Consider the following 25,284-nt stretch of genomic DNA (forward strand, 5'->3'; position numbering starts at 1 on the left):
TTTATTGGGCCGATCGTGGTAATATGACACTCAAGCCATCCATAAGGGACAGGATAATACATATGAGTTTACTTGGATCAGCAAAAAGGTGATTTTGCTTCCTCTTAATCCTTCTAAATCTACTTCTACGAAGGACAATGGCAACAACAAGGGTCATTTGTTTACTACCTCGTCGGCCAAGCAACTTCTCCTTCATAAGGAGTTACCTATACTGGGTTTGGTCATTAAGAATTTTGATTCTGATGCCCCCAACCAGCAATATTCATCCTGAAGTCCAAAAGTTATTGGAGAAGTTCAAGAGCATTGTTGATATTCCAAGTGGGTTGTCTCCCCTTGAAATATTCAACACAATATTGATTTCTTTCCGGGAGCTACACTCCCTAATTTGTCACATTATCGGAGTCCTTCATAATACAAAATTCTCCATGACTAAGTCCAAGAATTATTGGACAAAGGCTATATCAAACCAAGCCTTAGCCCATGTGCTCCTCCGACTTTACTTACACTAGAAAAGGATGGTACATGGCGTATGTATGTGGACAATCGTGCCATAAACAAAATCACTATCAAATATAGATTCCCGTATTCCTCGAATAAGTGATTTAATTTATTGGACCAATTAGAGAGTGCTATTGTATTTTCTAAGGTGGATATTAAAAGTGGCTACCATCAAATTTGTATTTGGCTGGGGATGAATGGAAGATAGCTTTTAAGACCAATGAGGGCTTGTTCGAGTGGCCTGTCATACCTTTTGGTCTTTCCAACGCTCCAAGCACATTCATGCGGCCTATGAATCAGGTTTTGCTTCCTTCTATAAATAAATTTGTTGTCGTTTACTTTGATGATATCTTTATATACAAGCAAAGGTGTCTTGCCCACATTGACCACCTTGGAATGCTGTTCTCTACTTTAGCTGTCAATAGGTTGGTAATAAACCTTAAAAAATGCCTCTTTCTAGCCGCTGAAATTTCTTTCTTAGGGTTCATAATTGGACACAATGAGGTACTATTGCTAAATTGATAGAATCTAAAACAGTAAAAGAAGTACAATGTTTCCTTGGTCTTGCTTCTTTTTATCGAAAGTTTATAAAAGACTTTAGTTCTGTTGCAGCTCTATTAACAAACTATCTAAAAAAGGGTCAATTTTTCTAGGACAAAGACCAATATGAGAGTTTTCACATTATCAAATTATTCGTAATCTTGTGCTTGCTTTGCCCGATTTCGCACCTTTTAAAGTAGCTGTGGATTCTTCCAGTATAGAGATCAGTGTTGTACTCTCTCAAAACCATCAACCTATTGAATACTTTAGTGAGAAACTAATCCCCTCACTTTATAAATATCTATTTTTTTATAAAGTTTTTTTTTGTTTTATTTTTCCTCTCCATTCTCCACCACCATTATTCATTTTCCTGCCATTTTTATAAAAGTGACCACCATATTCTAGAATGGTCGCCTACTCTTGCAGGTCAACCCAGAGTAGTAGGCCCGAGTCTATCAACCTAAGGATGGTCAAACCTAGCGTGATTGGCCCGGGATGGTCTACTCGGGGTTGTTGGGTCGAGGTGGTTGGATTCAACAAAGTATTAGTAAAATCTACTGCCATTTGCTAAAAGTAGATTTGGGGGCCCTTGCGCTAAACAATTGAGATTTGGGGGGATTTTGGTTCTTTACCTTTCCTATATGTTCTTTATGCTTCCTTTGCTTTATCTTTAAACAAGTTTAAAAGTTTCCACTTTCCCATATGAACCATAAGAAAGCATACAAGTGGTAATTTGCACAAGAGAATCTTTTATAAAATTTGTCCAAAGAAGCCAAATTCACACTATCGTTTAGTTTAGTATCAATGAAATTTAGCAACAAACGTAGAGGAATAAAAAAATATATATCATACACAAAATTCACTAATCCACCACCAATTTCAACATTCAACATTCAAGAAATAAAAAACCAATGTCTAAACAAGTAAAATGTTGTTTGTTCAAGACTTGATTTGTAATGGCTACAAATAAATTGTTGTTTGTATAAACTTCCTATTCGTATATCCGTCCCATGGTTACGCAAGGATTCACATAAATGCTCACTATAATCAACACTAAACTGTCGGTGTCACATCACAATTTAAAGATCATTTAAATCTATTTTTCAAGTTCGAAAACTCTCAAGTGTCTGTTACGAAACTTCAGAGACCAAATAAATAGCAAACTCAAACCTGAGGAACTCTACTTTACTCAACTCAAGAAGGATAGAATATCATTAAAAGAATGAAAAGAAAGAAAAAAAAGGGTCAAACCAAACAAGAAAAGGGTCTTTCAATTTCCCTTTTTTCTTTCTTCTCGAGGGAGACCAAACTTAAAATAGTGAATCACCCATAAAAATTACAAAAATTATACAAGAAATGAATGAAGGATATATGCAGAAGTCCCTGTCCCTTGGACGTTAATTCAAAGACGACAACAAAACTCACAGAAAAAAGCAAGACCCCGTTTCCTTATAAAAACCAAAAAAGAAAAAAGAAATAAATATTTCAACTTTACAAATAATGAGTTGAAGTGAAGTGAAATTAAATAAAATTAAATTGCACACACTCCCAAACAAAGCCTACCTTTCTCCACACCATTCATGACTCACTGAAATCTATGCTTCCACTGCGGGAGCTGCTGGCGTTACGACTGTGTAAAGAGAGGCCTCTCATATGCCCACTTCCAACATCCATCTTTTTATCCTTGAAGAACTTCTCCCTTTCTGCATGTTTTACTGGTGGTGGTGGTATTGAAACACCCTGCCCATGCTGCATATCTGATGTCGTTGATGCCTTTTCGTTGATCGGTCGAATGATCGGACGGTTTGCTCGCTCAACTGGAATTGACAATCCTAGCGAACCCAACGATGGTCGCTCCTCTGATGAATCTTCTTCATCTTCAGGTCTTACACAAGCTTTTCCTTTTCGGAGCCTGTCATTGTCCATATCACTCACTACTTAGTTCACTTCCACTTACATGACATGACACGACACCATACTACTTAGTTATGTATTACCTTCGGAAAAGTTGTTCGGCCTCTTCTTCATCTTCCCCTTCGTCGTGGTTACAATGATTTGCAGGCAATCTGGACCTACCGGTATCTTCATCGCTGAAATTATTTTGAGTCGATATGAACTGACCCGAGAGGAGGGCATCGTGTCTTGCAAGGACCTTTTGAAGCTTTTCGTTCAATTCAATTGCACGACAAACGATCTTCTCATCCCTGACCATGATGAAACAAGCGGGAATCTCACTAATAGACCAATAGAATTATATGATTGAAGTAGTAGCATGATATAAAGCAATATTATCATAGTGAATATGCACAGGCAGGACAGCCTAACGAGCCTTTCAACCACAATATACGAATGGAAAACGGCAATTTGAAACAACAGAGTCGTGCAGTAGGGAGTTCAAGGTCAGGAACTTAGTAACATTAATGGTAGTAGGTACACCTTCATCCAGAAAATATCAAACGTGTTCATAAGCATTTATGCTTGTAATCCAGTAAATGTTATGCATATAAATAAAACTGGCTTCTTGTTATGAGTATAAACACTATAACGCGTAAAATAAGAAATTGAAACTTTTAAAAGTTAAAAAAATCGAAAAATGGTAGCAACATTAGAGACAAAATTATGCATTCAGGCTATTTTTTTTATAAATTAGAAGATGTGCTATTTTCTATAAATTAGAGGATGGATATCTAAAGATGTGCCACATTCTGCATCCTAAGAGCTATTAAAAATTGTTAAAATAGGATTAGCAATGAAATATTTTTTCAGTTGTGAAAAGTTATTCTGAAAAATGGGTGCCAATCATATCTGCAAATATAGTACAAATTAGGTTTTTGCAAATATCGCAATTTTGTAGGTCGGACATCTATCATTGATGGTTACTAATAGACATATCATGCCTATCAGTCACTATAAGTGATAGATGTCTATTGGTAACTATATAAACATGACCTATCACTGATAGACATGATTGAGATATGTTGGACTTCTTCGAAAATTGTGCCATATTTGCACATTTGTTCAGCTTGCGCTAGTTTTGCTATGGGAGCTAAATTGCTATATTTGCAACTGCCCCAAAAAAAAAAAAACCCTGTTGCACCATTTCCATTTAAAAAACTATCAACTATGATATCAACAATATTTCTTAGTTTTGCTCTCATCTCCCTTTCATTTTCTTCATCATGGGATATCATTATTTTACTAGACAGTCAGAAAAAACATACATATGTTCATTTTGCAGTAACGAAATCACTTTTTATATAAGTAAATATCTAAATGTAATGATAAAAAAAAACCCAAGTTAAGAACTTAAGAAGGTACAATGTAAAGAAACTGGAGCCCAGGAACGGAATAGATAACTGACGCACTGTGGAAGAAACAGGCAAATATGGAACCATACCGAGAAGACAAGACAAGATGCATTAGTCTCTGCTTCTGAAAGGAACACTGTTCTACAAGATCAAGGGTGAACTCATCTCTTGCGCCCTGGAAAATAGCAATATAGCAGTTAAAATGATATGATTATAAGTGAGAATTAAAGATGTGCATTACAAAGGCCCAAAAGAACCAAATAACTTTTCCCGTCGGACAGTACAGAGTGCTGTAGTGCATGATTTTCTGAAATCTCTACTTGTATATGTGAGGTGGAAATGGTCGTTTTTGTTTAGCATTAAATTAAAACTCTCCTAATACTTTCATTCCTAAACGAAAAATATCAATTTATTTTATCAAAATAGTAATACGTGTTGTATTATGATTTTGGAGTCATTGACCATCACTCCAATGTCCAATCACAGAATATCAAAAGATAACACTACGCATATCCACTAACACCAAAATAATAATATTATTAAATGATGACAAGACGATCATATATCTTTAAAAAAAGAAAGATGAACTAATGCTATCTCCTTAACAAAGCTTAGGAGTCTTGAAGAAAGGAGAAAGAAAAAACGAGATTCTTCATATTCGTCCTCAGAGTTGCTCTGCACAGGAGGCACCTATTCGGACTGGCAGCTCAATAAGGGTTGCATTTCTGCACCTCGTGTATAGTGTTCAACCCCCTCAAAGCCACTGTCCGCAAGAAAAGCTTGCATTCTTTGCATTTCTTAGGCATCTTAGACTTCCATTGGGTAGTAGCAATAGATCTAGGGAGTACCTCCCTTTTTTTTTTATATCCGTGTGTCCGGACCAACTTGCGTGCACCTCGACTATTCACGGGCCAACCGCCTGAACCTACTACATTTGGTTGACAAGAAAACTCATAGGATATTAAATCCTAGGTAGGTGGCCACCATGGTTTGAACCCATTCCCTCTAAGTCCTTTGCTATTTACATTGGCCCTTTTTGTATGCCCTTTGTAATAGCTAGCCATGCATTTTGCAAGTGTTTCCACAAAAGAAGCACGGACACTAACACGAGTGCACGACACAGATACATCACAACATGGACATGATGACATGTAAATTTTCAAAAAAGTAGGACACGATACGCTGAGGACATGTTAAGTTTTTTATTAAAAAAAATATGTATACGTGTGCATATTATGACATATACTCAATATTTAATACTTCTGAAGTATATTTCTATCTTTGAACATCAACATAAGTACATAATATTCATAGGATAACCAAAATCCACAATATCCGAATGGATAAAAACCAAAAAAATTCTAGGAGAAGTAAAAAACAGAGGAGAAAATGCAAATAAAAGGAAAAAATGAAAAATTTCTAGGAGGAAAGACAAATGGGAGAAGAATGCAAATGAAACTACGACGAAGGAGAACGAGACAGAAGAAACAGCCTGCAAAAACGGAAAAGAAATGAAGAAAAATGAAAAGTAGAAGGAGAAAATGGAAAATATATATATATGTAGGAGAAAGAAACCAGAGGATAAAACGAGGAGGAGGAGAAAATCCTAGTGGGTTGGGCCTAATCTCACAAGGGCTGGTAGGCTGAATTTTTTTTTTCTTGATTACGTTCCCCCCGTTTCCCCGCCATGTCGTCCAAATGCTGCCCATGTCTGATAAGATATATACATATCGGACACTCTAATATCGGACCATTTTAACGTGTCCATGCTACCTTGGTTTCCAATGAAAGGGAGTGTTTTTCCTCCTTCCCTTTTTTGCAACCCTCACCCAAAAGAAAAAAGACATTTATTCATTAATAAAATTCTTGTTTTGTTTCTTCTAAAAAAAATAAATAGTTAGGTGAATATATAGTGTAACTACCATATTTAATAATTAGAGTGAGAGAGAGAGAGAGAGAGAGAAGTTAGATTCCATTGCCAACTTATTTCCTCTTTCAGCAAGAGGAATTCATGCCTATTTGAGAGTCAAACTGGCAAGAGAATGTACCTCAGGATTCCGAGGATTAACAGCATCAAGAACTTCTTTCAGAACTTCTAATGCATTGCCAGCCTTTTCAATTATACTGCATAAAACAATAAAAGGAGGGAAAAAGTTAAGTTGCGAGATAAAAGGCCATGGAAAATTCTGCATAATAACTGAGAAAAGAGCAGGCAGGATAACTCATATTAGATTTCTAAAAATTTATCCAAAACAAGAATAAAACCTTATCCACTGCTATTCTTATATCACACTTACACCTATAAGAAGCCTGAACGGAGAAACTTAAGATTTCTCCTTGAGCCCTATTATTGTAATAGAAGTTGATAATAACCATAATGACCTTTTGTAATTAATAATTTAAAACTATGAAAATAGATGAACTTACAACTTGAGCTGTTGAATCTTGCGTCAATAAATCAGATTCAAGCTATTAAAATCAGAATGGAAGGATCCCACTAAGCTCCTTATATCATTATACTAAAACAATTAGGTTTTTCCATTTTTTTTTAATTAGTTTGTAAAGACATACATCAATAGAACAGATTAGTAATAGTTGTGCTGTGCTGTAGAAAATAACCTCACAATCAATTTTACTCGAGGCCTTCACCGAAAAGAAGTCACACAGACCATTTTGTTGAAGGTAGATTAATTTGTAAAGGCAAGTAGAAATATTAAAATAATTGGCTAAATGGTTTAGTCTGTTTTTTTCAATTTAGTCTCTATTGTTTTAAAAGTTCTAGTTTACTTCCTTACATTTTAACATTTTTCAATTATACATTTTTTGTTGATGAACATTAAAATTGGTTTATGATAAGCTTAAATGGCATAATACTCCATGGGTTGGCAAAATTTAGAGAAGATATTAATTTTGCGAACGTAATTATGCATAGCCGACAACAAAAAGAAAGGTATTATGCATAGTCGACAACAGAAAGAAAGGTCTTTTATTTTATGTTTACATTAATTTAGCCATCGTGTCAACATGATCCTATTATGTTGCCACTCATGACCTTGTGCTCACTTGCTACTATCATCTCTTGAATGCTACGGAAACTATAACCGGATCAAACTTCAGATATGAAAACTAATTTGTTGCTTTCGGAAGAAAAAGCCCTACATCTAGAAGACACATGGAATGCATGGAGGACAAATGAGGATGACTAGTTAATATAGAATAGTTTGTCTTGTTCTTTAAGTATGGTTATGAACAAGGATACTAGAATTCCATAAATAGTTTACGTACAGATTTTTAGGATCTTCTGTATGCCAAAGAAAAAGTGGTTAACAAGACTAAACTGCGCAGAAGAATGAGCTGAACAAGATATACCTAGATTCTGGTAATATCTGAGGTTCAACTCTAGCAGCACCCTCCTGCTCAGATAATCTTATTACTCCATTTTGTAAAGTATTGTTATGCTGCTGGGTAGGATTATTTGGTGGAACAGAAGGAGGCCTTTGAGGAAACTGGACTCCTGCACTCTGAGAAACAAATGAAAGCTTTATCCATAAGTATTTGTAGATTCTAAAGTTACTGTATTTAATTGCAAAACATAGATCGTAGGTTCGGAGTTCCTAATCTTTTCTTGTGTGAAGTACCAAGGTCTTTCGATGGAACTTTCCAAGAAATTAGCTAAGCTATAATTCTTTCTTTACTTAAATAGTGTCCAACTACAAGGATTTCATTCGCTTCACATGATTAGATCCACACTTGTTTCAAAATTAATTAAAGAGCTACTACTTAGCAAATATGAGGGGGATGTCCTACCACCAAATCGTAATATGCTGAATAATACTGAGGGAACTTTCCGGAAGCACCACCAAGAGCTGTCTGTGTGGCATCTAGGAGGAGAAAGATTCTCTCTCGCACTGGTAAGTTAGACTGCAAAAACAGAAAAATCAGGAAATTGTTAAGAAAGAAAGAAAAATACCACTAGAAAAAGCTATGAAGAACCACCATCTAAATTTGGGTCACAGGCACTCTAGCCACACTCAGACACATGAAACTTAAATTAGAGTGTTAAATTATTTTTCTTTTAAAAGCGTTGTTGGAGAAAAACAAAATGCCAGAGAGATAATAAATTTTGAGAGTGAAAATTATTTTAACTTATTTTTTAAGCACATGATCGTATAAACATAATTAACTTCTTGAAACAATAGAAGTTACATCACTTTTTTTTATATTGCCTTGTACATTATAAAATAAAACAAATATCTGATGTAAATTTGTTGAGATACACAAAAATATTCAATTATTATAGCGGTTATATTCATGTCCTAATTTTCTGGAAATTGCCGCCATATCCATAATCCTGTTCATGCCCATGACTCTAAAGAAAAATTACTGGTCAACAATTTGCTGTAAATAAAATAGAACAAATTTACACCTTTTTCTTCACTGTCTTCACAAGAATAGGGAGAACCCCCGAATCAATCACCTGCTTATGAATCGGTTCTCCAATATTGTTCATCAACATTTCAAGTAACTGCACAAAAGTTCAAAATATTGATGGTGTGGTGTCCAGCAATGGAGCATCAGAATGACATATGAAGAATGTTTTGTACTGAGGACAAATTTAGTTAAAGATCAAAGCTTCATCAAAATATAATCGTTCTAGACCTTCTTTTTCTCCTCTTTTTTCCCTAACAAGAAAAACTTTAATTATGAATAGAATAGGAAAAATACAACTAGATGTCGAACCTATAAGCAAAGACCAAGCAGTGAACCAAAAAATCTCTCGAATTAATAAGAGAAGAAAATTATAAAATTCCTTGCGGGATTCTGAAGATCTAATAAATTAAACCCAATCCAAACTCGGAAAAGTTCCCTCAAAAACAAAACCCCTTCTTTCCTTTTTCACATTACATAGCCAAGATGGACTGGAACAAGACCAAACGAACCTCAACTTAGGATCGAAACACAAATTGACGAAGAAGATCATCTACTTTACAGAGTAAGCCCACTAGGGACTCAAAGACAAAGATTCACTCTTATCAAATAACATCTTGGTAATCTCACATCGTTTGATAATTCTTGGGTTCTGTGAAAGTCTGAAAGATCAAAGGAGAATATCTTTCAACTTCTTGGTGGAGTGAAGTTGGAGAATAAAGCTAAGGATGGATATTGCCATCCTTCCCACCCCACCATCTAGATGCTTTCTAGTTCTCTTTCTTACTCGTGATTCAGGATGAAAGGCCTAGTATTCATTTGCATACTTTTTCCTAATGGAGTGGATGCATATAAGCATGAAAGAAAGCACATAATTTTATATTAAATGACAAAAGGAATCAACATAACAATATAAATATATTTCTTACCAAAACTGCATAAAGTTGTGTGTTTGCGGTCTTACTTCCTATTCTTTTTTTTATTGCTTTTACGACATCTTTAGCTTGCCTGCAGAAGTAGAGCCAAGAAAGGCATATAAAGAAAATGACATGTTTATAAAATGTATTTTACACCACATTGGCTTGTAAATGTGAATGTTTATAGCATGAACCAAGCATTCCACATGTCATGAAACATATCAAGTTATATGATTAGAGGCAGATAGAGCCAGAATACTTTTTAAGTCAAGAATAAAAATGGGCAGGTCTACAAGCAACCACACAAGTGCATGTCTGAATTCCTCTTTTTCCTAGAAGTTTCATTTTATTGACACGAAATAAATTTTTAGGAAGCCATGGGTGACCAAGAAAAATATATTTATATTTAGAAAAGAAACAGGAGATTCACAAAAGTAGCACAATAATTTTTTTTTTATATCCGTGTGTTCAGGCCAGCTTACGCGCACCTCGACTATTCACGGGTCTACCGCCTGACCTTACTACAGTTGGTTGACAAGGAAACTCGTAGGATATTAAATCCTAGGTAGGTGGCCACCATGGTCTGAACTCATTCCCTCTAAGTCCTTTACTCTTTACATTGGCCCTCATTGGCCACTTGGGTCATCCTATGATGGTTAAAGTAGCACAATAAATCACCTCCAGTTCAATATTTAATCACATAAAATTAGCAATGTTTTTATAAGTATCCTACAGAAAGCATAATTTTCAGCACAGATTCAGCATTTTTTGGAATGAAAAGAAAAACCAAAGTGGTGGAAGCTTTGAAGGGTGGGCATATCTTTCAATTAAGGTTGTTTCTGGGGATGGAAAAGAGGGTAGGATTACAAATGTTTATGGCCCAAGTAAGAAAAGGATATTTTTACGGCAGGGATTAATTTGGCTTTGTGGTATTGTAGTAGTGGGTATGTAGGAGGGGAATTCAATATTAACCAGTGGGTCAATATTGACAAAAATAAGCAGGGATTTCTGATGTTTGTGACATTTAAAACTTTGAATGGGAGAAGGGTGAGGTTTTGGGAAGATGCTTCGGTTGAGACCTCCTCCCTATCCTCTCTTTTTCCAGAGCTTTACGGTTTATCTTCTAGAAAAGGTTGTTCAATTGCTGATTGCCAGGTGGAAAATTCCAACACTGGGGATTTTGGCTTGAGAAGAAATTTATTTGATAGGTAGATTCCTAGATGGATTTCACTAACAGAGAAGTTGGACTTAATGCAAATAGGGCAGGGGAAAGAAAAAATCTGGTGGTAGGCAGATAGCGGCAGAACTTTTTCAGTCAAATCTGCCTTTTCCCTTCTTGTTAAGCCTTTGGTTGCTCAATGCCCCTATGGTGAACTCCATTTGGAATTTAAAAGAGTCCAAGAAAGTCAAATGTTTCCTACAGAAGCGTGAATACAGCCCAAAAACGTTATGTCTCTTGGTTGCTGCCTTTGTGATTTTTGGAACAAGATACAAACTTTTCATTGATGAAATGAAAATGAACAAGAAATTGTTCAAAGATACAAACTCTCAAAACAGTGAAAAAGAAAGGAAAAAAAACAGCAAAATACAAATAAATAGCAAGTGCTGCCTTTGTGATAGAAGTGAAGAAACGGTGGATCACATTTTCTGTACTGTTCTTCTACTTATGGGGTCTGGTCTTTAATTAGATCTCTGTTTGGGTTATCTATATGCCCCCCCGGTACAAATTAGATGATTTTATTTTTTTGGAGAATTTTGGTGGCTCTCTTCGTAAGGTCAAAGCTAATATTCTTTGAAATTGTGCAGTTTGGGCCTTGCTTTGGCTGCTATGAGAGAACAAAATTGTAGACTTTTTGAAGTAAAAAAATCTTTAGAGGATTGTTTTTGTAATAGTGTACAGCAAACTGCTTCTTGGTGGACTACAAACCACAATAAATTTTTTTGTAATTACAATCTCAATATGATTGTAAATTATTGAAAAGCTACAATTGCTTAATTTGTGGGGAGGATGATCACCACCCTCAGCTTTTAGGTTGTTCTTCTCTTTTGAGTTTTTTTAATATAGTGTTTCTTATCCAAAATAAATAAATAAGACCATCTCTTTTATGAGGACTAGAACTATGGCGATGAGATATTATTAAGGCATAATTGCATAAAGTGATATTTTCATCCATCCATCTAATATATGGGTTAGGAGTTCATAAATGCCTACTTTAAATCTCATCTATCCTAACATGCTTTTTAGACAAACTCCAAATAAGTTTCTTTCTTATAAAACCAAACAAACTGGGAAAAGATACGACAAGAACATTATATGGCACACCTTTGATCACGAGCAACTAATTCACAGATTTCAATATTCTTCATCCAATCTGTTTCAGCCAGTTTCTCACTTGTTGCAGAGTTGACTAGTTCGGCAGCCATGTTTATTATCCCTTATTAAAAAAAAATACAAAACAAAATAAAACGTAAGATTAGAAGAGGCAGATTGCAAGCTGAAAGGACGTCTATAGTATCTCAAAGACTCGGAAAATATTTATGAAAGAAAATAAAGGCAATCAAGTGGTAATTTTTAACAGGAATCCTCAAAGCTAAAAGAAGTATTTAAAAAAAATAAAAACAAATTCCATTTACCACAGGAACTTGTGAGAGAAGAAACTATATCTAAAGTCTTCCTGACATTCTTACTCCAAATTTACGTGATGTTCCTACTCAAGAGATTAGGTAATGCACAGAAAATAACTACTTATCACATATGACAAAGTAAAAACTCAATATAAGTACAAATTCAATCACTGAAATGAACCAACAACAGGTCCATCCTTAGGTTATGCAGCGCGTTGTTCATTTGTAAAACGCTTCACTTACTAATGTTCAAGAACAACTATTGTTGAGCATGATTTCATAAAGAAAAATAAAAATCTCCTACACTAAAAATTTATTTTTAAAAAAAGGAAGTAGAGAATTATATAATAAATAACAGAGATAAACAACCTCCTAAATATTTTTAAGATCGCTGTGGAAGCGACAAGTTGTCAGATAGACCAAACCCCTCAATGCTCTACAATCTCTGGAACTCTTTAGGCATACTGCACCAATAGAAGCACGGATAGAAATCAAGAAGGCTCTTCGATGTTGGAACCATAAGCCACTCTGAAAGGGGAAAAAACAAGCTTAAGAACCTTACTACATAATTGAATAATCCAGTTCATAAAACGTTGAACCATTTAACTAAAATGGTACTCAATGTGAAACCCAGCTGACTACAAACTGATTGGAGCAAAATAAGAGAAGATTTGCGAAGTCATAGACATTAAACTAAAATGAAATGAGTTCAACACAGATCTCAACAAAAAGACCCAAGACCCAAAAACAGCAGAGAAGGGAAAAAGCTTACCAGATTAGAGTAAAGAACTGAAAAAATGGAAAACCCTAAAAGAGAATCAGCATTTTTGAGAAAGAATGAAGAGCTCTCTGGGTTAGCGTTTATGATGATGAATGGATTAGAAGGAGAAGTTGAAAGGATAACAAACAAACAAACAAATAATGGATGGAGGGTTGATTGGAGTTGAACAGCAGTAGAAAATGAGCAAAAGAATCTCTGTTTCTCTCTCTAGAAATCTGTGTCCCTTGGTGAGAGAGTGAGCGTTTCAGCTAAAGAAAAGCTTATAGAGCAAAGCAACGGCACCGCCATGGATCTACGCTGTCCAAACGCCTTTTTTTATTACTTTGTTTTCCCAAAAAACTAAAGTATCTGAGCTCTGCTATCCTCACCTGCCATTCACTTTACATCACTCACCCGCTCCCTTTCTTCTTCTGACACGTGGCGGATGCCACGCCTCAAGAAACTGACTTAACTAACTTTAAATAACATCCTCCACTACTGCAACTTTATTTATGTTTTCATGTGGAGTTCACAGATTTTAAATCAACTCCTACACACAGAAGTCAGATTTTCAATATTTATAATAGTCCATCTTTTTCTTCTTCTTTTATTTCTTTCCAACACAACATGCATGTAGGCAGGGATTCGAACTCATAAAATTTTTGTCAAATATATATGCTATTGAGGGATAATTTACCAAAAAAGTACGAATCGAAGTAAGACCTCTTTCGAGCTTGGGTCGGAGAAAAACCCACAAAAAACCGGGCAATAATTGTGCAATTTCCTATTCTTATTGGTAAATAGCTTCCGAAAGCGACGCTCTCCTCTGCCTGTAACCCGATTGCACGACCGACGCAGCCAGCACGGCCATTGCACGGCGGAGCACCACTAGTGCAGCCCTTGCATGACAAGGGTGCGATCAGCACGGTCGAGCATGTTGTGGCTCTTGCACGACCATGCATGGCCAAACAGGGCACGGTCCTTGCACGACCAAGCCTGTCCATCATCAACCGCCTTTGTATTGGGCAGCCCATAGCTTACCTATAGATCGGCCTTAGCAGGTCACGTCATAGCGCGGGTTACAAGTATGTTGCCATCATGCGTTCACACTACTACCTCTCCTATAAATAGATATGGCCTATGACGTACGTCATTTCCTCTCAAGTCACTCTTTACTCCTCTCTTCGCTCATATACTGACTTAAGCTATGTAGCATCTACTCACCTTCTCTTTTTGCAAGTCGTCTTCACCTCAACTTTCAAGCAAAGATCTCGTGTAGACTATCAACTCCTTCAACCTTCCAAACAACAAGATTTCGTCTTTCCCCTATCCACAACCCATCGAGACATGTCTTCCTCTAACTAGACCCAACCTCTCCTTGATCACTCAACGATCAAACCATTCGGAGTACACGATTCGATTAACTCCAACTTTCGATTTGACCAACTTTCCAAAAATTGCTTCAAAATATGCCTTAACAAGTTGACAGGTTGGCGACAACTTTTTCTTTTAACAATAATATCTTCCTTCTTTTGGCAAAACTCATTTTCAATTTACTTACTTATTTTATTAGCTCAAATGAGTTTAGGTCTATATAAGTAATTGAAAACTTAATTTGTCATTTTCTATCTAATTGAGTCTAGATATGTCCTGCTAAAAAAAAATCTAAATAGGACCCAATTATACAATTCGGCTTCCAAAGTTCAATAAATTAAATTAAATAATCAACATTATATTTGTTTGGGGGAGAGAATACCCTGGACACGTGGAGGACAGCTATTGGTGTTCCCACATGACTCATGAGTCATGCCCAGCTCGAACCGCCGAGATTACCACCACTAGCGTTGACAGGTGCTAAGTATGAGGGCCGAGGTGCGACCTGGTCAAGGTCCGATCTACCGGGAAGCTCGGCGGGTCCGATGTGAGCAACTGTCAGCGGCGTGATTATCGGGTGTAACCGTCGGTCCCGAGATTACCGGGTGAAACCGTCGGTCCCGAGATCACCGGGTGTAACCGTCGCGAGATTAACGGGACTACCACCCATAAGCGGAGGACCTCACTCCACGATCAGGTACAATGATTTTTTACCTCGAACTAAACTGGGAATCCGACCTATACTGACTTGATCGTCGGAGTGCTCACCTTTTTGTGCAGGTCCGCACAAGTGTTCAGATCGGTCCGGAGACCAAGTTCGAGCTGCAATCAGAAATACACTGTTGTGCATATCCTTGCATAAACATTTGGCGCCGTCTGTGGGGATAGACAATCTAAGTCATCCCAATTCTTTTAAACAAACACGCGAGCGAAAATGGTTCAACCAGCAAACTCGACCAATACGGCAGATCGAAGAACTCTAGCTGCCAGCAACGCCCACCAGAGGGAGGACGGAACCGCGGTGGTCGAGTGGCAAGGTCATGACGGCCTAATAACAGAACCCCTCCGCAGGTCGGCACGAATCACCACGCCTGTTCTACCACCTGCGCACCCAAGGACATCCAAGGCCAACCGTGGCTGAGGTGGGACCTCTAAGAAGGGCGCCCGGGGCCCAGCCCCGGCTCCAACAAGTGAGAACTTTGACGCACTCCAGAGAGAAATGGAGACAATGCGCACACAAATGCGATCCATGGAAGAAATGTATAACGAAATGATACGAGCTGCAGACGTAGGGTCCCGATCTGAAAATCGAGTGACGCACGTCGACATACGCGAACAAAGGGGTTCTCACCTCGGCCCAGCCGAGGAGGAACATCCCGAAGAAAATGAGAGTGAGGGATACACTCGCCAGAGGGGAGACCTCCGTGAGCATCTTAACAGAAAGAGAGGCTCATCCCTCCGAAAAGGACAGTCACCATCCCGCTCACACAGGAGCTCCAACCAGCAGGCTGAATCCTCTCACAGCCCAGCAACTCCCGCAGGGATGATCACAAGGGAGGAGTTTGACCAGCTGAGGGGCAAGCTCGATGCTCAGGTTGAGGCCTTAAAGGCCAAATGCGAGCAGAAAGAAAGCCCGCTGAACGATGGCAACCTGAGAGAATCGCCATTCACCTCGGACGTTTTGGAAGCACCGATCCCTCCGAAGTTCAAAGCTCCTACCGTGAAACCTTATGATGGGTCGAAGGACCCTAAGGATTATGTTGAGGTCTTCGAGGGCCTCATGGATTTTCAAGCGGCATCAGACGCAATCAAATGGCGCGACTTTCAGATCGCGCTTACTGGCAACGCACGTTTGTGGTATCGTAGACTGTCAGCCAGGTCGATCTCGACCTACTTTCAGCTGAGAAGGGAGTTCCTCGCCCAGTTCTCTTCTCGGCATTATGACAAAAAGACAGCGACCCATTTCGCCACCATCAGATAGAAGGAGGGTGAGACGCTGCGGGAATATGTCACCAGGTTCCAGGAGGAACAATTGAAGGTCGCACACTGCTCCGATGACTCGGCCATGTGCTACTTTCTCACCGGTCTAACCGACGAAGCCCTCACGGTGAAGCTTGGAGAGGAGGCTCCGGCCACCTTCGCCGAAGTACTACAGAAGGCGAAGAAAGTCATCGATGGGCAGGAGCTCCTCTGAACCAAAACCGGCCGACTAGAGAGAAAGATTGGCCGGGGCAGAAGTGGAAAAGATGTAGAAAAGGCGGATCCCAAGTCCAAGGACAAGGGATCTTTCTCCAGTGGCCGAGCTGAGTATCGAAGGGCGGAGAACGGACCCACCAGGAGCCGACCTTACGAACGCTTCACCCCGACCACGATTCCAATTTCAGAGATCCTAACGAACATCGAGGAGTTCGGAATGGAAAAACTCCTCAAACGACCTGAGAAACTTCGGGGACCCCCAGAGAGGCGCAGCAAGGACAAGTATTGCCGCTTCCATCGGGAGCACGGTCATAACACGTCGGATTGCTGGGAATTAAAGCGCCAAATTGAGGATCTTATTCAAGATGGCTACTTCAAGAAATTTGTGGGGAAGCCCAGGACCAGCTCGGCAGAAAAAAAGGAAGAGAGGAAGCGTTCGAGGACGCCGCCCCGGTGCACTGACCGACCTGCGGTCATCAATACCATTTTCGGAGGGCCAAGCGGGGGCCAGTCCGGACATAAAAGAAAGGAGTTAGCTCGTGCGGCCAAGCGCGAGGTGTGCATCATCAGAGAGCAGAGGCCGACCTGCCCAATCACCTTCGACAGTGCAGACTTGGAGGAGGTCCATCTGCCCCACAATGATGCACTCGTGATCGCTACCTTGATTGATCATGTGGTGGTCAGAAGGGTACTAGTAGACGGGGGCGCGTCTGCCAACATCCTGTCCCTACCAACATACCTCGCCCTGGGATGGACAAGGTCGCAATTGACGAAAAGCCCGACACCACTAGTTGGGTTCTCTGGAGAATCGGTCACCCAGAGGGTTGCATCGACTTTCCGGTCACATTTGGGCAAGACAAAACACAGGTTACCCAAATGGCCGAGTTCGTGGTGATTGACGGTAGATCGGCCTATAACGCCATCTTTGGGAGACCCACATCCACTTATTTCGGGCCGTTCCCTCAACACTTCATCAAGTTTTGAAGTATTCCACCCCCAATGGCGTGGGCACAGTCCGAGGAGAACAGACCACTTCGAGGGAATGTTATGCCTCTGCACTCAAAGAGTCATCGGTATGCACCCTCGAAGCTCACGCCAGTAGGGATGGGACGCTCGAGTTCGAGGCCGACCTGTCGAGCAGGGAGTTTTCCGCGCCCACTGAGGAGCTCGAGCTTGTTCCTCTGCTTAGTCCTGAGAAACAGGTAAGCATAGGAACTAAGCTGGGGGCCACCGACAGAGAGGAGCTGATCCACTTCCTCAGATCCAACTCGGACGTCTTCGCATGGTCTCATGAGGACATGCCTGGTATTGACCCGAATATTATGACACATCGCCTCAGCATAGATCCGTCATTCCGACCTGTAAAACAAAAAAGAAGACCTATAAACAAGGAGAGGAGTGATGTAATTGTTGAGGAAGTTAACAAACTATTGAAAGCTGAATACATAAGAGAAATTTTGTATCCCGAGTGGCTCTCCAATGTTGTATTAGTTAAAAAATCTAACGGAAAATGGAGAATGTGCGTAGACTTTACGAACCTAAACAAGGCATGCCCGAAAGAGTGCTTCCCACTGCCAAGGATCGATCAGCTCGTGGACGCCACAGCCGGGCACGAACTGCTCACCTTCATGGATGCCTATTCTGGGTACAACCAAATCAAGATGCATGCCCCAGATCAAGATCATACCGCATTCATAACAGACCAAGGTCTGTATTGTTACAAGGTCATGCCCTTCGGTTTAAAGAACGCAGGAGCGACCTACCAGAGAATGGTGAACAAAATGTTCGCCAAGCAGATCGACCGGAATATGGAAGTGTATGTGGACGACATGCTTGTCAAGAGCAAGCAGTCTAAGTCGCATCTTTCCGATCTGACCGAAGCCTTCGAGGTTCTGAGGACATATCAAATGAAGCTCAACCCAGCTAAATGTGCCTTTGGAGTCTCTTCGGGAAAATTCCTTGGCTTCATGGTGAACAACCGGGGGATCGAGGCCAACCCCGAAAAGATTAAAGCCGTGCTCGAGATAGAAGCACCCAAGACGCTGAAGCAGCTTCAATGCCTCAATGGCAGGATCGCAGCCCTGAACCGGTTTGTTTCAAGATCGACAGATAAGTGCCTTCTTTTCTTCAAAATCCTACGAAAGAAAGGCCGTTTGAATGGACAGCAGAGTGCGAACAAGCATTTCAGCAGTTGAAGAGCTACCTCTGCTCGGCACCTCTGCTCGCCAAGCCCCTACCAGGGGACAAGCTCCAGTTGTACTTAGTAGTGTCTGACAGCGCCATCAGCTCGGCTCTAATCAGGCAGGAGGATACGCGACAAAGCCCAGTCTACTACACAAGCAAGGCTATGACCGAAGCCGAGACCAGATACCCTCAAATGGAAAAGTTGGCTCTCGCTTTAGTCACCTCGGCCCGACGGCTTAGACCATACTTCCAAGCCCATACTGTGGTGGTGCTCACTAACCTGCCCCTAAAAAACATCTTCCATAAGCCAGAAGCTTCTGGACGCCTGATGAAGTGGGCATTGGAGCTGAGTGAATATGACATCCAGTTCGAACCCAGAACTGCATTGAAAGGACAAGCAGTGGCAGATTTCATAACCGAGCTCACACCACCTTCCGAGCTGAGCGAGTCCGACCTACCGTGGACAATCTATGTCGACGGATCCTCCAATGAAAGGGGGTGCGGAGCTGGGGTCCTCTTGCTCGGACAGGAGGCGAGCGATTTGAGTATGCCTTGCGGTTCGGCTTCCGGACTTCTAATAACGAGGCTGAGTATGAAGCATTTATTGCCGGTCTGCGAATCGCTAGAGCATTGGAGGCCTCTTGTGTTAAGGTCTTCAGCGACTCCCAGCTGGTTGTGAGCCAGATCAAGGAAGAGTACCAAGCCAGAGACTCCCGAATGGAGAAGTATTTGGGCAAGGTCAGATCGTACCTTGCCCAGTTCCGAACTTACAAAGTAAGCCGGATTCCCTGAGCAGAAAATTCTAATGCTGACGCCTTGGCCAAGTTAGCATCAGCGTACGAGACCGACCTGGCCAGGTCGGTCCCCGTTGAGATCTTGGATAATCCCTCGATCTTGGAGCCAGATCTGATGGAGATTGGCGCTGCAGAGCCCTCATGGATAGACCCGATTATGGACTTCATTAAGGACAATTCACCACAAGACCCCAAGAAGCGCAGAAAGTTGACGAGGAAGGCAGCTCGGTTCGTGGTCCGAGGTGGAGCGTTGTACCGACGCGGCTTTTCCCTGCCTCTACTGAGGTGCCTAACCCCTGAAGAGGGCCTATACGTCCTCAGAGAAATCCACGAAGGAGTATGCGGCAATCACTCAGGCGCCCGGTCGTTGTCGGCCAAGGTGATCCGACAAGGATACTATTGGCCGACCCTCAGCCAGGACGCCAAGAAGTTCGTTAGAACTTGCGACAATTGCCAACGCTACGGAAACGTAATCCACCAACCTCCCGAGCTGCTCACCCCGTCTCGGCCCCATGGCCATTCGCGCAATGGGGGGTAGATATTATTGGTCCTTTCCCTCTGGGCAAAGGCCTGACGAAGTTCGCTATGGTTGCTGTGGACTACTTCACAAAGTGGGCCGAGGCCGAGGCGCTCTCCCACATAACGGAATCCAGAGTCACGTCCTTCGTATGGACAAATATCATATGTCGCTTTGATATACCGAAGGCCATTGTGACAGACAATGGAAAGCAGTTTGACAACGCAAAATTCAAAGATTTTTGCAGCAAACTTGGCATAAGTCACCTTAGCTCGTCCCCCGCACATCCGCAAGCAAATGGGCAGGTGGAAGTAGTCAACAAGATCATCAAACGAGACATCAAACTTAGACTGGACTCCAAGAAAGGCAGGTGGGCCGAAGAGCTACCCGAGGTTCTATGGTCATACCGGACCACCCAAAGAGAGTCGACGGGTGAGACCCCGTTCTCCCTGGCCTTCGGCTCGGAAGCTGTAGTCCCGGTTGAGATCGGCATGCCATCCGACAGAGTAGAGCATTACGAGCACACAACAAATGGGGAAGAGCTGCTCCTCAACCTCGACTTATTGGAGGAAAGAAGAGAAATGGCCTAGCTAAGGCCTGGCGGAATATCAAGGTAGAATGGCCAGACATTACAACGCCCGCGTTCGACCTCGAACCTTCCAAGTCGGACATCTGGTCTTAAGGAAGGTCCAAACCCATGTGGGTACCCTTGACCCGACCTGGGAGGGGCCGTTTGAAGTCAAGGGAATAGTCCGACCTGGGACGTACATATTGGCGATCTGAAAGGAGACGTCTTCGCGCACCCATGGAACGCGGAGCACCTGAAGCGTTATTACCCTTGAATTGCCAAAATGGTTTTCAATGGGTCTGTAAAAACTGTTTCAAAATGATTATGATCGGAATAGATGTGATGATTTAATTTCATGATTCCGAGTTCGACCAGAAATTAAATGGGGGCCACGGACTCCCACACGATCAAATTCCAGCAGTCGGTTACAATTCAATCCTCCAAAACCTAAGGGTACGAGGTGCGATGCCAAAACCACTGATGAACTTAAAATTCAAACCTTCAAGGTAAAGGAGCGATGTGAAAAGTTCAGAATGATCAAGCCTCTGAACCTGAGGGTACGAGGTGCGATATGAAGAACAGCTACAAACTTAGGATTTTAGCCTTTTAATGTTTTCAAGTTAAGGGTGCGATGTTAAAAAATCCAGAGTGGTGCAATGCATTGAATACTAGACAGCGATTCGAATTCAAAATTTCAATTATTTTAATTGAAGGCGTGACCTCAAAGGTAAGAGGTGCGAGGTGACATTGGCTACAGTTTAAAGAAAAAGCAAAGAAAGGAACGATGTTGCCAACACCAAAGTATAAACGAATAAAAGTTTCTTCATTGAATGGAGAGCAAAGCCAAGGCTTATATACCTTGCAGCTCTGCCCTGACACTTGCAAACAAAAAGAGAAGAGAAGAAAGATAGAGAAAGACCTCATGAAGGGTGATCGCCTAAGAGCCTGTTTGAGGATCGCTCTCCTGAGTGGTGCCGACCTGGTCCTCTTCGAGATCGGAGTAGTCAGAGTCCAGATCTCTGACATACTTATCCACCAACGTCTGGGGGCCAGGGGTGCCGCTAGGCCCAGACGCCCACTGCTCGGCATACCTCTTCTTCAGACCACTGAGATCGATCTGAAGGTCAGGCATGTCGAAAGTAAGGCCCTTCATGAGAAACTTGAAGCCCGCGTCAGAAAAGTCTTTAGCAAATCCATCAAAGTCAGGATGTTGCCTGAGAGATTCCTCCAACAGGGCCCCGTTGCTGAGATGCTCCTTCGCCGTCTCTAGCTCGGCAGTCGCGCGCTTCATCTCCTCATCCTTCGCTTCAAGTGCCTGGAACATGTCGTCCTTCTCCTTGAGGAGTTAGAACTTCTCCTTCTCCAGGCCCTTGGTTATAGCATGGGCAGCTCGGAGCTGGGCCTTGCGTCTGTCCTCTTCCTTCTACAGTAGTTCGGCCTTGGCCTCCACCTCGGCCTTCAGAATGTCCACCTCAGATTGAGCCCTTAGCAGCTCATCCTTCATGGTGGAGGAAGCAGCCTCCAAGGCAGCAGAGAACTCCTCTTTCTCCCTCGCTGCCAGAACTTCCCTCCCATCCAGCTCGGCCTTTACAGCCAGGGCCGATTGAATGGAAGCAACAAACGCCTGAGAAAAACACCAAGAAAAAAGTTAGACCGAGCTACCTGTTAGATAAATTGAACAAAAATGAAGACACCAATCTTACCTCGGCGGCATAGTCAATGGTCCTCTGCAGAACGGACCCCGGGTCACTTACAAATTTAGACGCTCTTCTGAGGCAGCGGTCCAAACTTGCAGCCGAGATGCGAGACACCTGGTCCCTCACCCCAGAGCTTGACGGTTCAATTCTGAACCGTGTTGTCACATCGGACGTCCCGCCCATCCTGGCTTCAGGATCGTCCACCCGATCTGCGAAGCTCGCAGGTAGGGCCCCACGAGCTCCGACCTCCAAGGGGAGGTGGTCTTCTTCTTCTTCTTCCTCCGCTTCAGAGGGGCCTCCTCCCTCACCTTCTCGCCCAAGGGCGAAACGTCCACCGCCTCGGTCTGACCCCTTGGGCGCTTCTCCTGCGAAGGACCTCCAGAAGACTCCAACTCGATCACTGGGGCTGGATCTTCTGAGGCTGGCCCTGCCACAGCAGGAGTTGCAGGTTCCGAACTCTGGGCGGCCTCGAGAGCATGGGCTCGACCCTTGGACTTGCGTTTCACAATACTTGCAAATCCGCAAACCATTGCTGCGAAACAAAAAACAGAAGTCAGCACAAAGTTAGAGGAAAGGGGGGGTAGCAAGCTCGGCATACCTAGTTCGGAGTTCGGCCTTGAAGATTCAATGGGACGAACTGCAGGGTTGTAATCTAGCAGCCCGGACTCAAGCAGCAGCTTGTCGGTCACCAAGGTTCCGACCTTCCTGCCCCTCGGAAAGTGCTCCTTGTAATATTTCAATGTGTCGAAAGAGGCTTGAGTAAGCTCGGGGACTGGCCGGATTGATACTGCACAAGACAAAATCGAGTTAGACCTGAATGACAAGAAAGAAAGCTTATCACAAAAAGTAAGAACTACTCCGTACCTAGGTTCCCAAACCTAGTGGGAACGTCAAAGAAGGAACGACCTGACTCGTCCTTTGCAAGCCATTCCCCAGAAGCGTAGAACCACTTCCTCACCCATCCTTTGATGGAGGTCGGCCCCTTAACTATGCCTCATGCGCCTTTCCTTGGCACATATAGTACCGACCAGGCTTCTTAGCAATCCTTTTCGCTTCGAAGCACGCGAGGAGCTGGTCAACATCCAACAGCTCGGCCTCTTCACTATCCCGAGCTCTTAACCAAAAAAGGATGGCCAAAGCAAAAATGACACCCCACCCATTGGGGGCCACTTGAGCCGGAGCCAGTCCAGTTCGGAAAAGAAACTCTTGGACAAAAGGGTGAAGAGGAAGTCTGAGGCTGTACTCAAACATTTTGAAGTAGAGAGTGCCCATCCCTCTGGAGGATTGTCAGCTCTCTCCCCCTCCTTCGGAATCCTAAGGAGGATGTTTTCAGGGATAGCGAACCCCCTACGGAGGGATCCGAGGTAGTGCTCGGGTATCCTAGAAGGGTATTCCAAACCCTGACCTGAGGTGGAAGCATCACTATCCTCCCTATCGTCGGAGAACCTAAAGTTTTCTATCTCATCGAGCTCGGACTCTAACCTACGAGCTAAATCCTCATCGGATCCTAAGTCGCTACTAAAAGAGGACGACATGGAAACTATGATTTGAAAGGGAAAGTGAGAGGGAAGAGACCGACCTACCAAGGGTTCGAGCTGCCTTCAGATCGAACTCCAAGAATTCAGGAAGCGTAAGGTATGACCTGAAGGATTGGGGGTATTTATAGCTCATCGGAAAAATTTTCCCACCGTACACGTGTAATCAACGAGCGGCTGGGATCTTCCCGAAAATTCGAAGCGTCGGAATATTTGAATATTCCGACGATAAATCTACCGCAACAGTTATATTTTCCCACGAATAGGAAGTCGCCACATGTCCAAAGTGGGTCGAATGAACTTCTCTGCCAGGTCGAGATCGAACCAGACAGAGAGGGGGCCAATGTTTGGGGGAGAAAATACCCTGGACACGTGGAGGACAGCTATTGGTGTTCCCAGATGACTCATGAGTCATGCCCAGCTCGAACCGCCGAGATTACCACCACTAGCGTTGACAGGTGCTAAGTATGAGGGTCGAGGTGCGACCTGGTCAAGGTCCGATCTACCGGGAAACTCGGCGGGTCCGATGTGAGCAACTGTCAGCGGCGTGATTATCGGGTGTAACCGTCGGTCCCGAGATTACCGGGTGAAACCGTCGGTCCCGAGATCACCGGGTGTAACCGTCGCGAGATTAACGGGACTACCACCCATAAGTAGAGGACCTCACTCCATGATCAGGTACGATGATTTTTTACCTCGAACTAAACTGAGAATCTGACCTATTCTGACTTGATCGTCGGAGTGCTCACCTTTTTGTGCAGGTCCGCACAAGTGTTCAGATTGGTCCGGAAACCGAGTTCGAGCTGCAATCAGAAATACACTGTTGTACATATCCTTGCATAAACAATATTTAATTTTTTTTTGGCAAAAGTTAGTTATATTTCAAAGAAAAGGAATCTCACAGTTTGACATGAGGGGAAAAAAAGATAAAAAGATATATACTTGTAAGTAAAAATGCAATAGAAACATGAATAGGAAAGACAGCAACAAAACATAAAACAAAGAATAAATAATAGAATCAACAAAGTAAAACAACCAAATTGTAGAAATAAATCTAAAGCAGACCCATCAAAGTTTGAGATCTAGAACACACACTCTTGCGACCAGGGGTTGCATTCTTATGCAAGATTATTTATGTTTATGGATATAACCATAACTATTCACATACTTCTTAACATAGTGATTCATGGTCCCAGTTTGACGAAATTATCGTTTTACAAATTGAAACTAAATAACAACCTAAAGATACATGACTACATATAAGGAGTCAAACTAAGAAACACTCCTTATTTGTAAAAAAAAAAAAAATTGCATAATTTTTGGATGACGCAGTTGATGAAGCC

At 41.9% G+C, this 25,284-nt stretch overlaps 1 protein-coding gene across 3 annotated transcripts; it reads right to left on the reverse strand.

Annotated features, from left to right (window-relative positions):
• Positions 1-2,291: 2,291 nt before the first annotated feature.
• Positions 2,292-13,387, reverse strand: LOC111017804 (ENTH/VHS/GAT family protein). Of its 3 annotated transcripts, XM_022293681.2 has the most exons (11): positions 13,089-13,387; positions 12,686-12,844; positions 12,015-12,126; positions 9,704-9,782; positions 8,773-8,871; positions 8,154-8,267; positions 7,716-7,867; positions 6,395-6,470; positions 4,436-4,521; positions 3,036-3,242; positions 2,292-2,950 (listed from the first exon to the last, which is right to left on the reverse strand). In XM_022293681.2, the coding sequence occupies exons 3-11, from the start codon at positions 12,113-12,115 to the stop codon at positions 2,617-2,619; spliced, it is 1,248 nt and encodes a 415-aa protein (XP_022149373.1). In that variant the 5' UTR covers positions 12,116-12,126; positions 12,686-12,844; positions 13,089-13,387; the 3' UTR covers positions 2,292-2,616. The 3 variants fall into 3 exon arrangements, with proteins under 3 accessions (XP_022149373.1, XP_087984115.1, XP_087984113.1); XM_088127989.1 differs by lacking the exons at positions 12,686-12,844; positions 13,089-13,387 and adding an exon at positions 10,209-10,338; XM_088127987.1 differs by lacking the exons at positions 12,686-12,844; positions 13,089-13,387 and adding an exon at positions 10,180-10,338.
• Positions 13,388-25,284: the final 11,897 nt, after the last annotated feature.

This window comes from Momordica charantia, assembly GCF_013281855.1.
Source record: "Momordica charantia cultivar OHB3-1 chromosome 1 unlocalized genomic scaffold, Mcharantia_2.0 BLBB01000001.1, whole genome shotgun sequence".
Taxonomy (NCBI): Eukaryota; Viridiplantae; Streptophyta; class Magnoliopsida; order Cucurbitales; family Cucurbitaceae; genus Momordica; species Momordica charantia.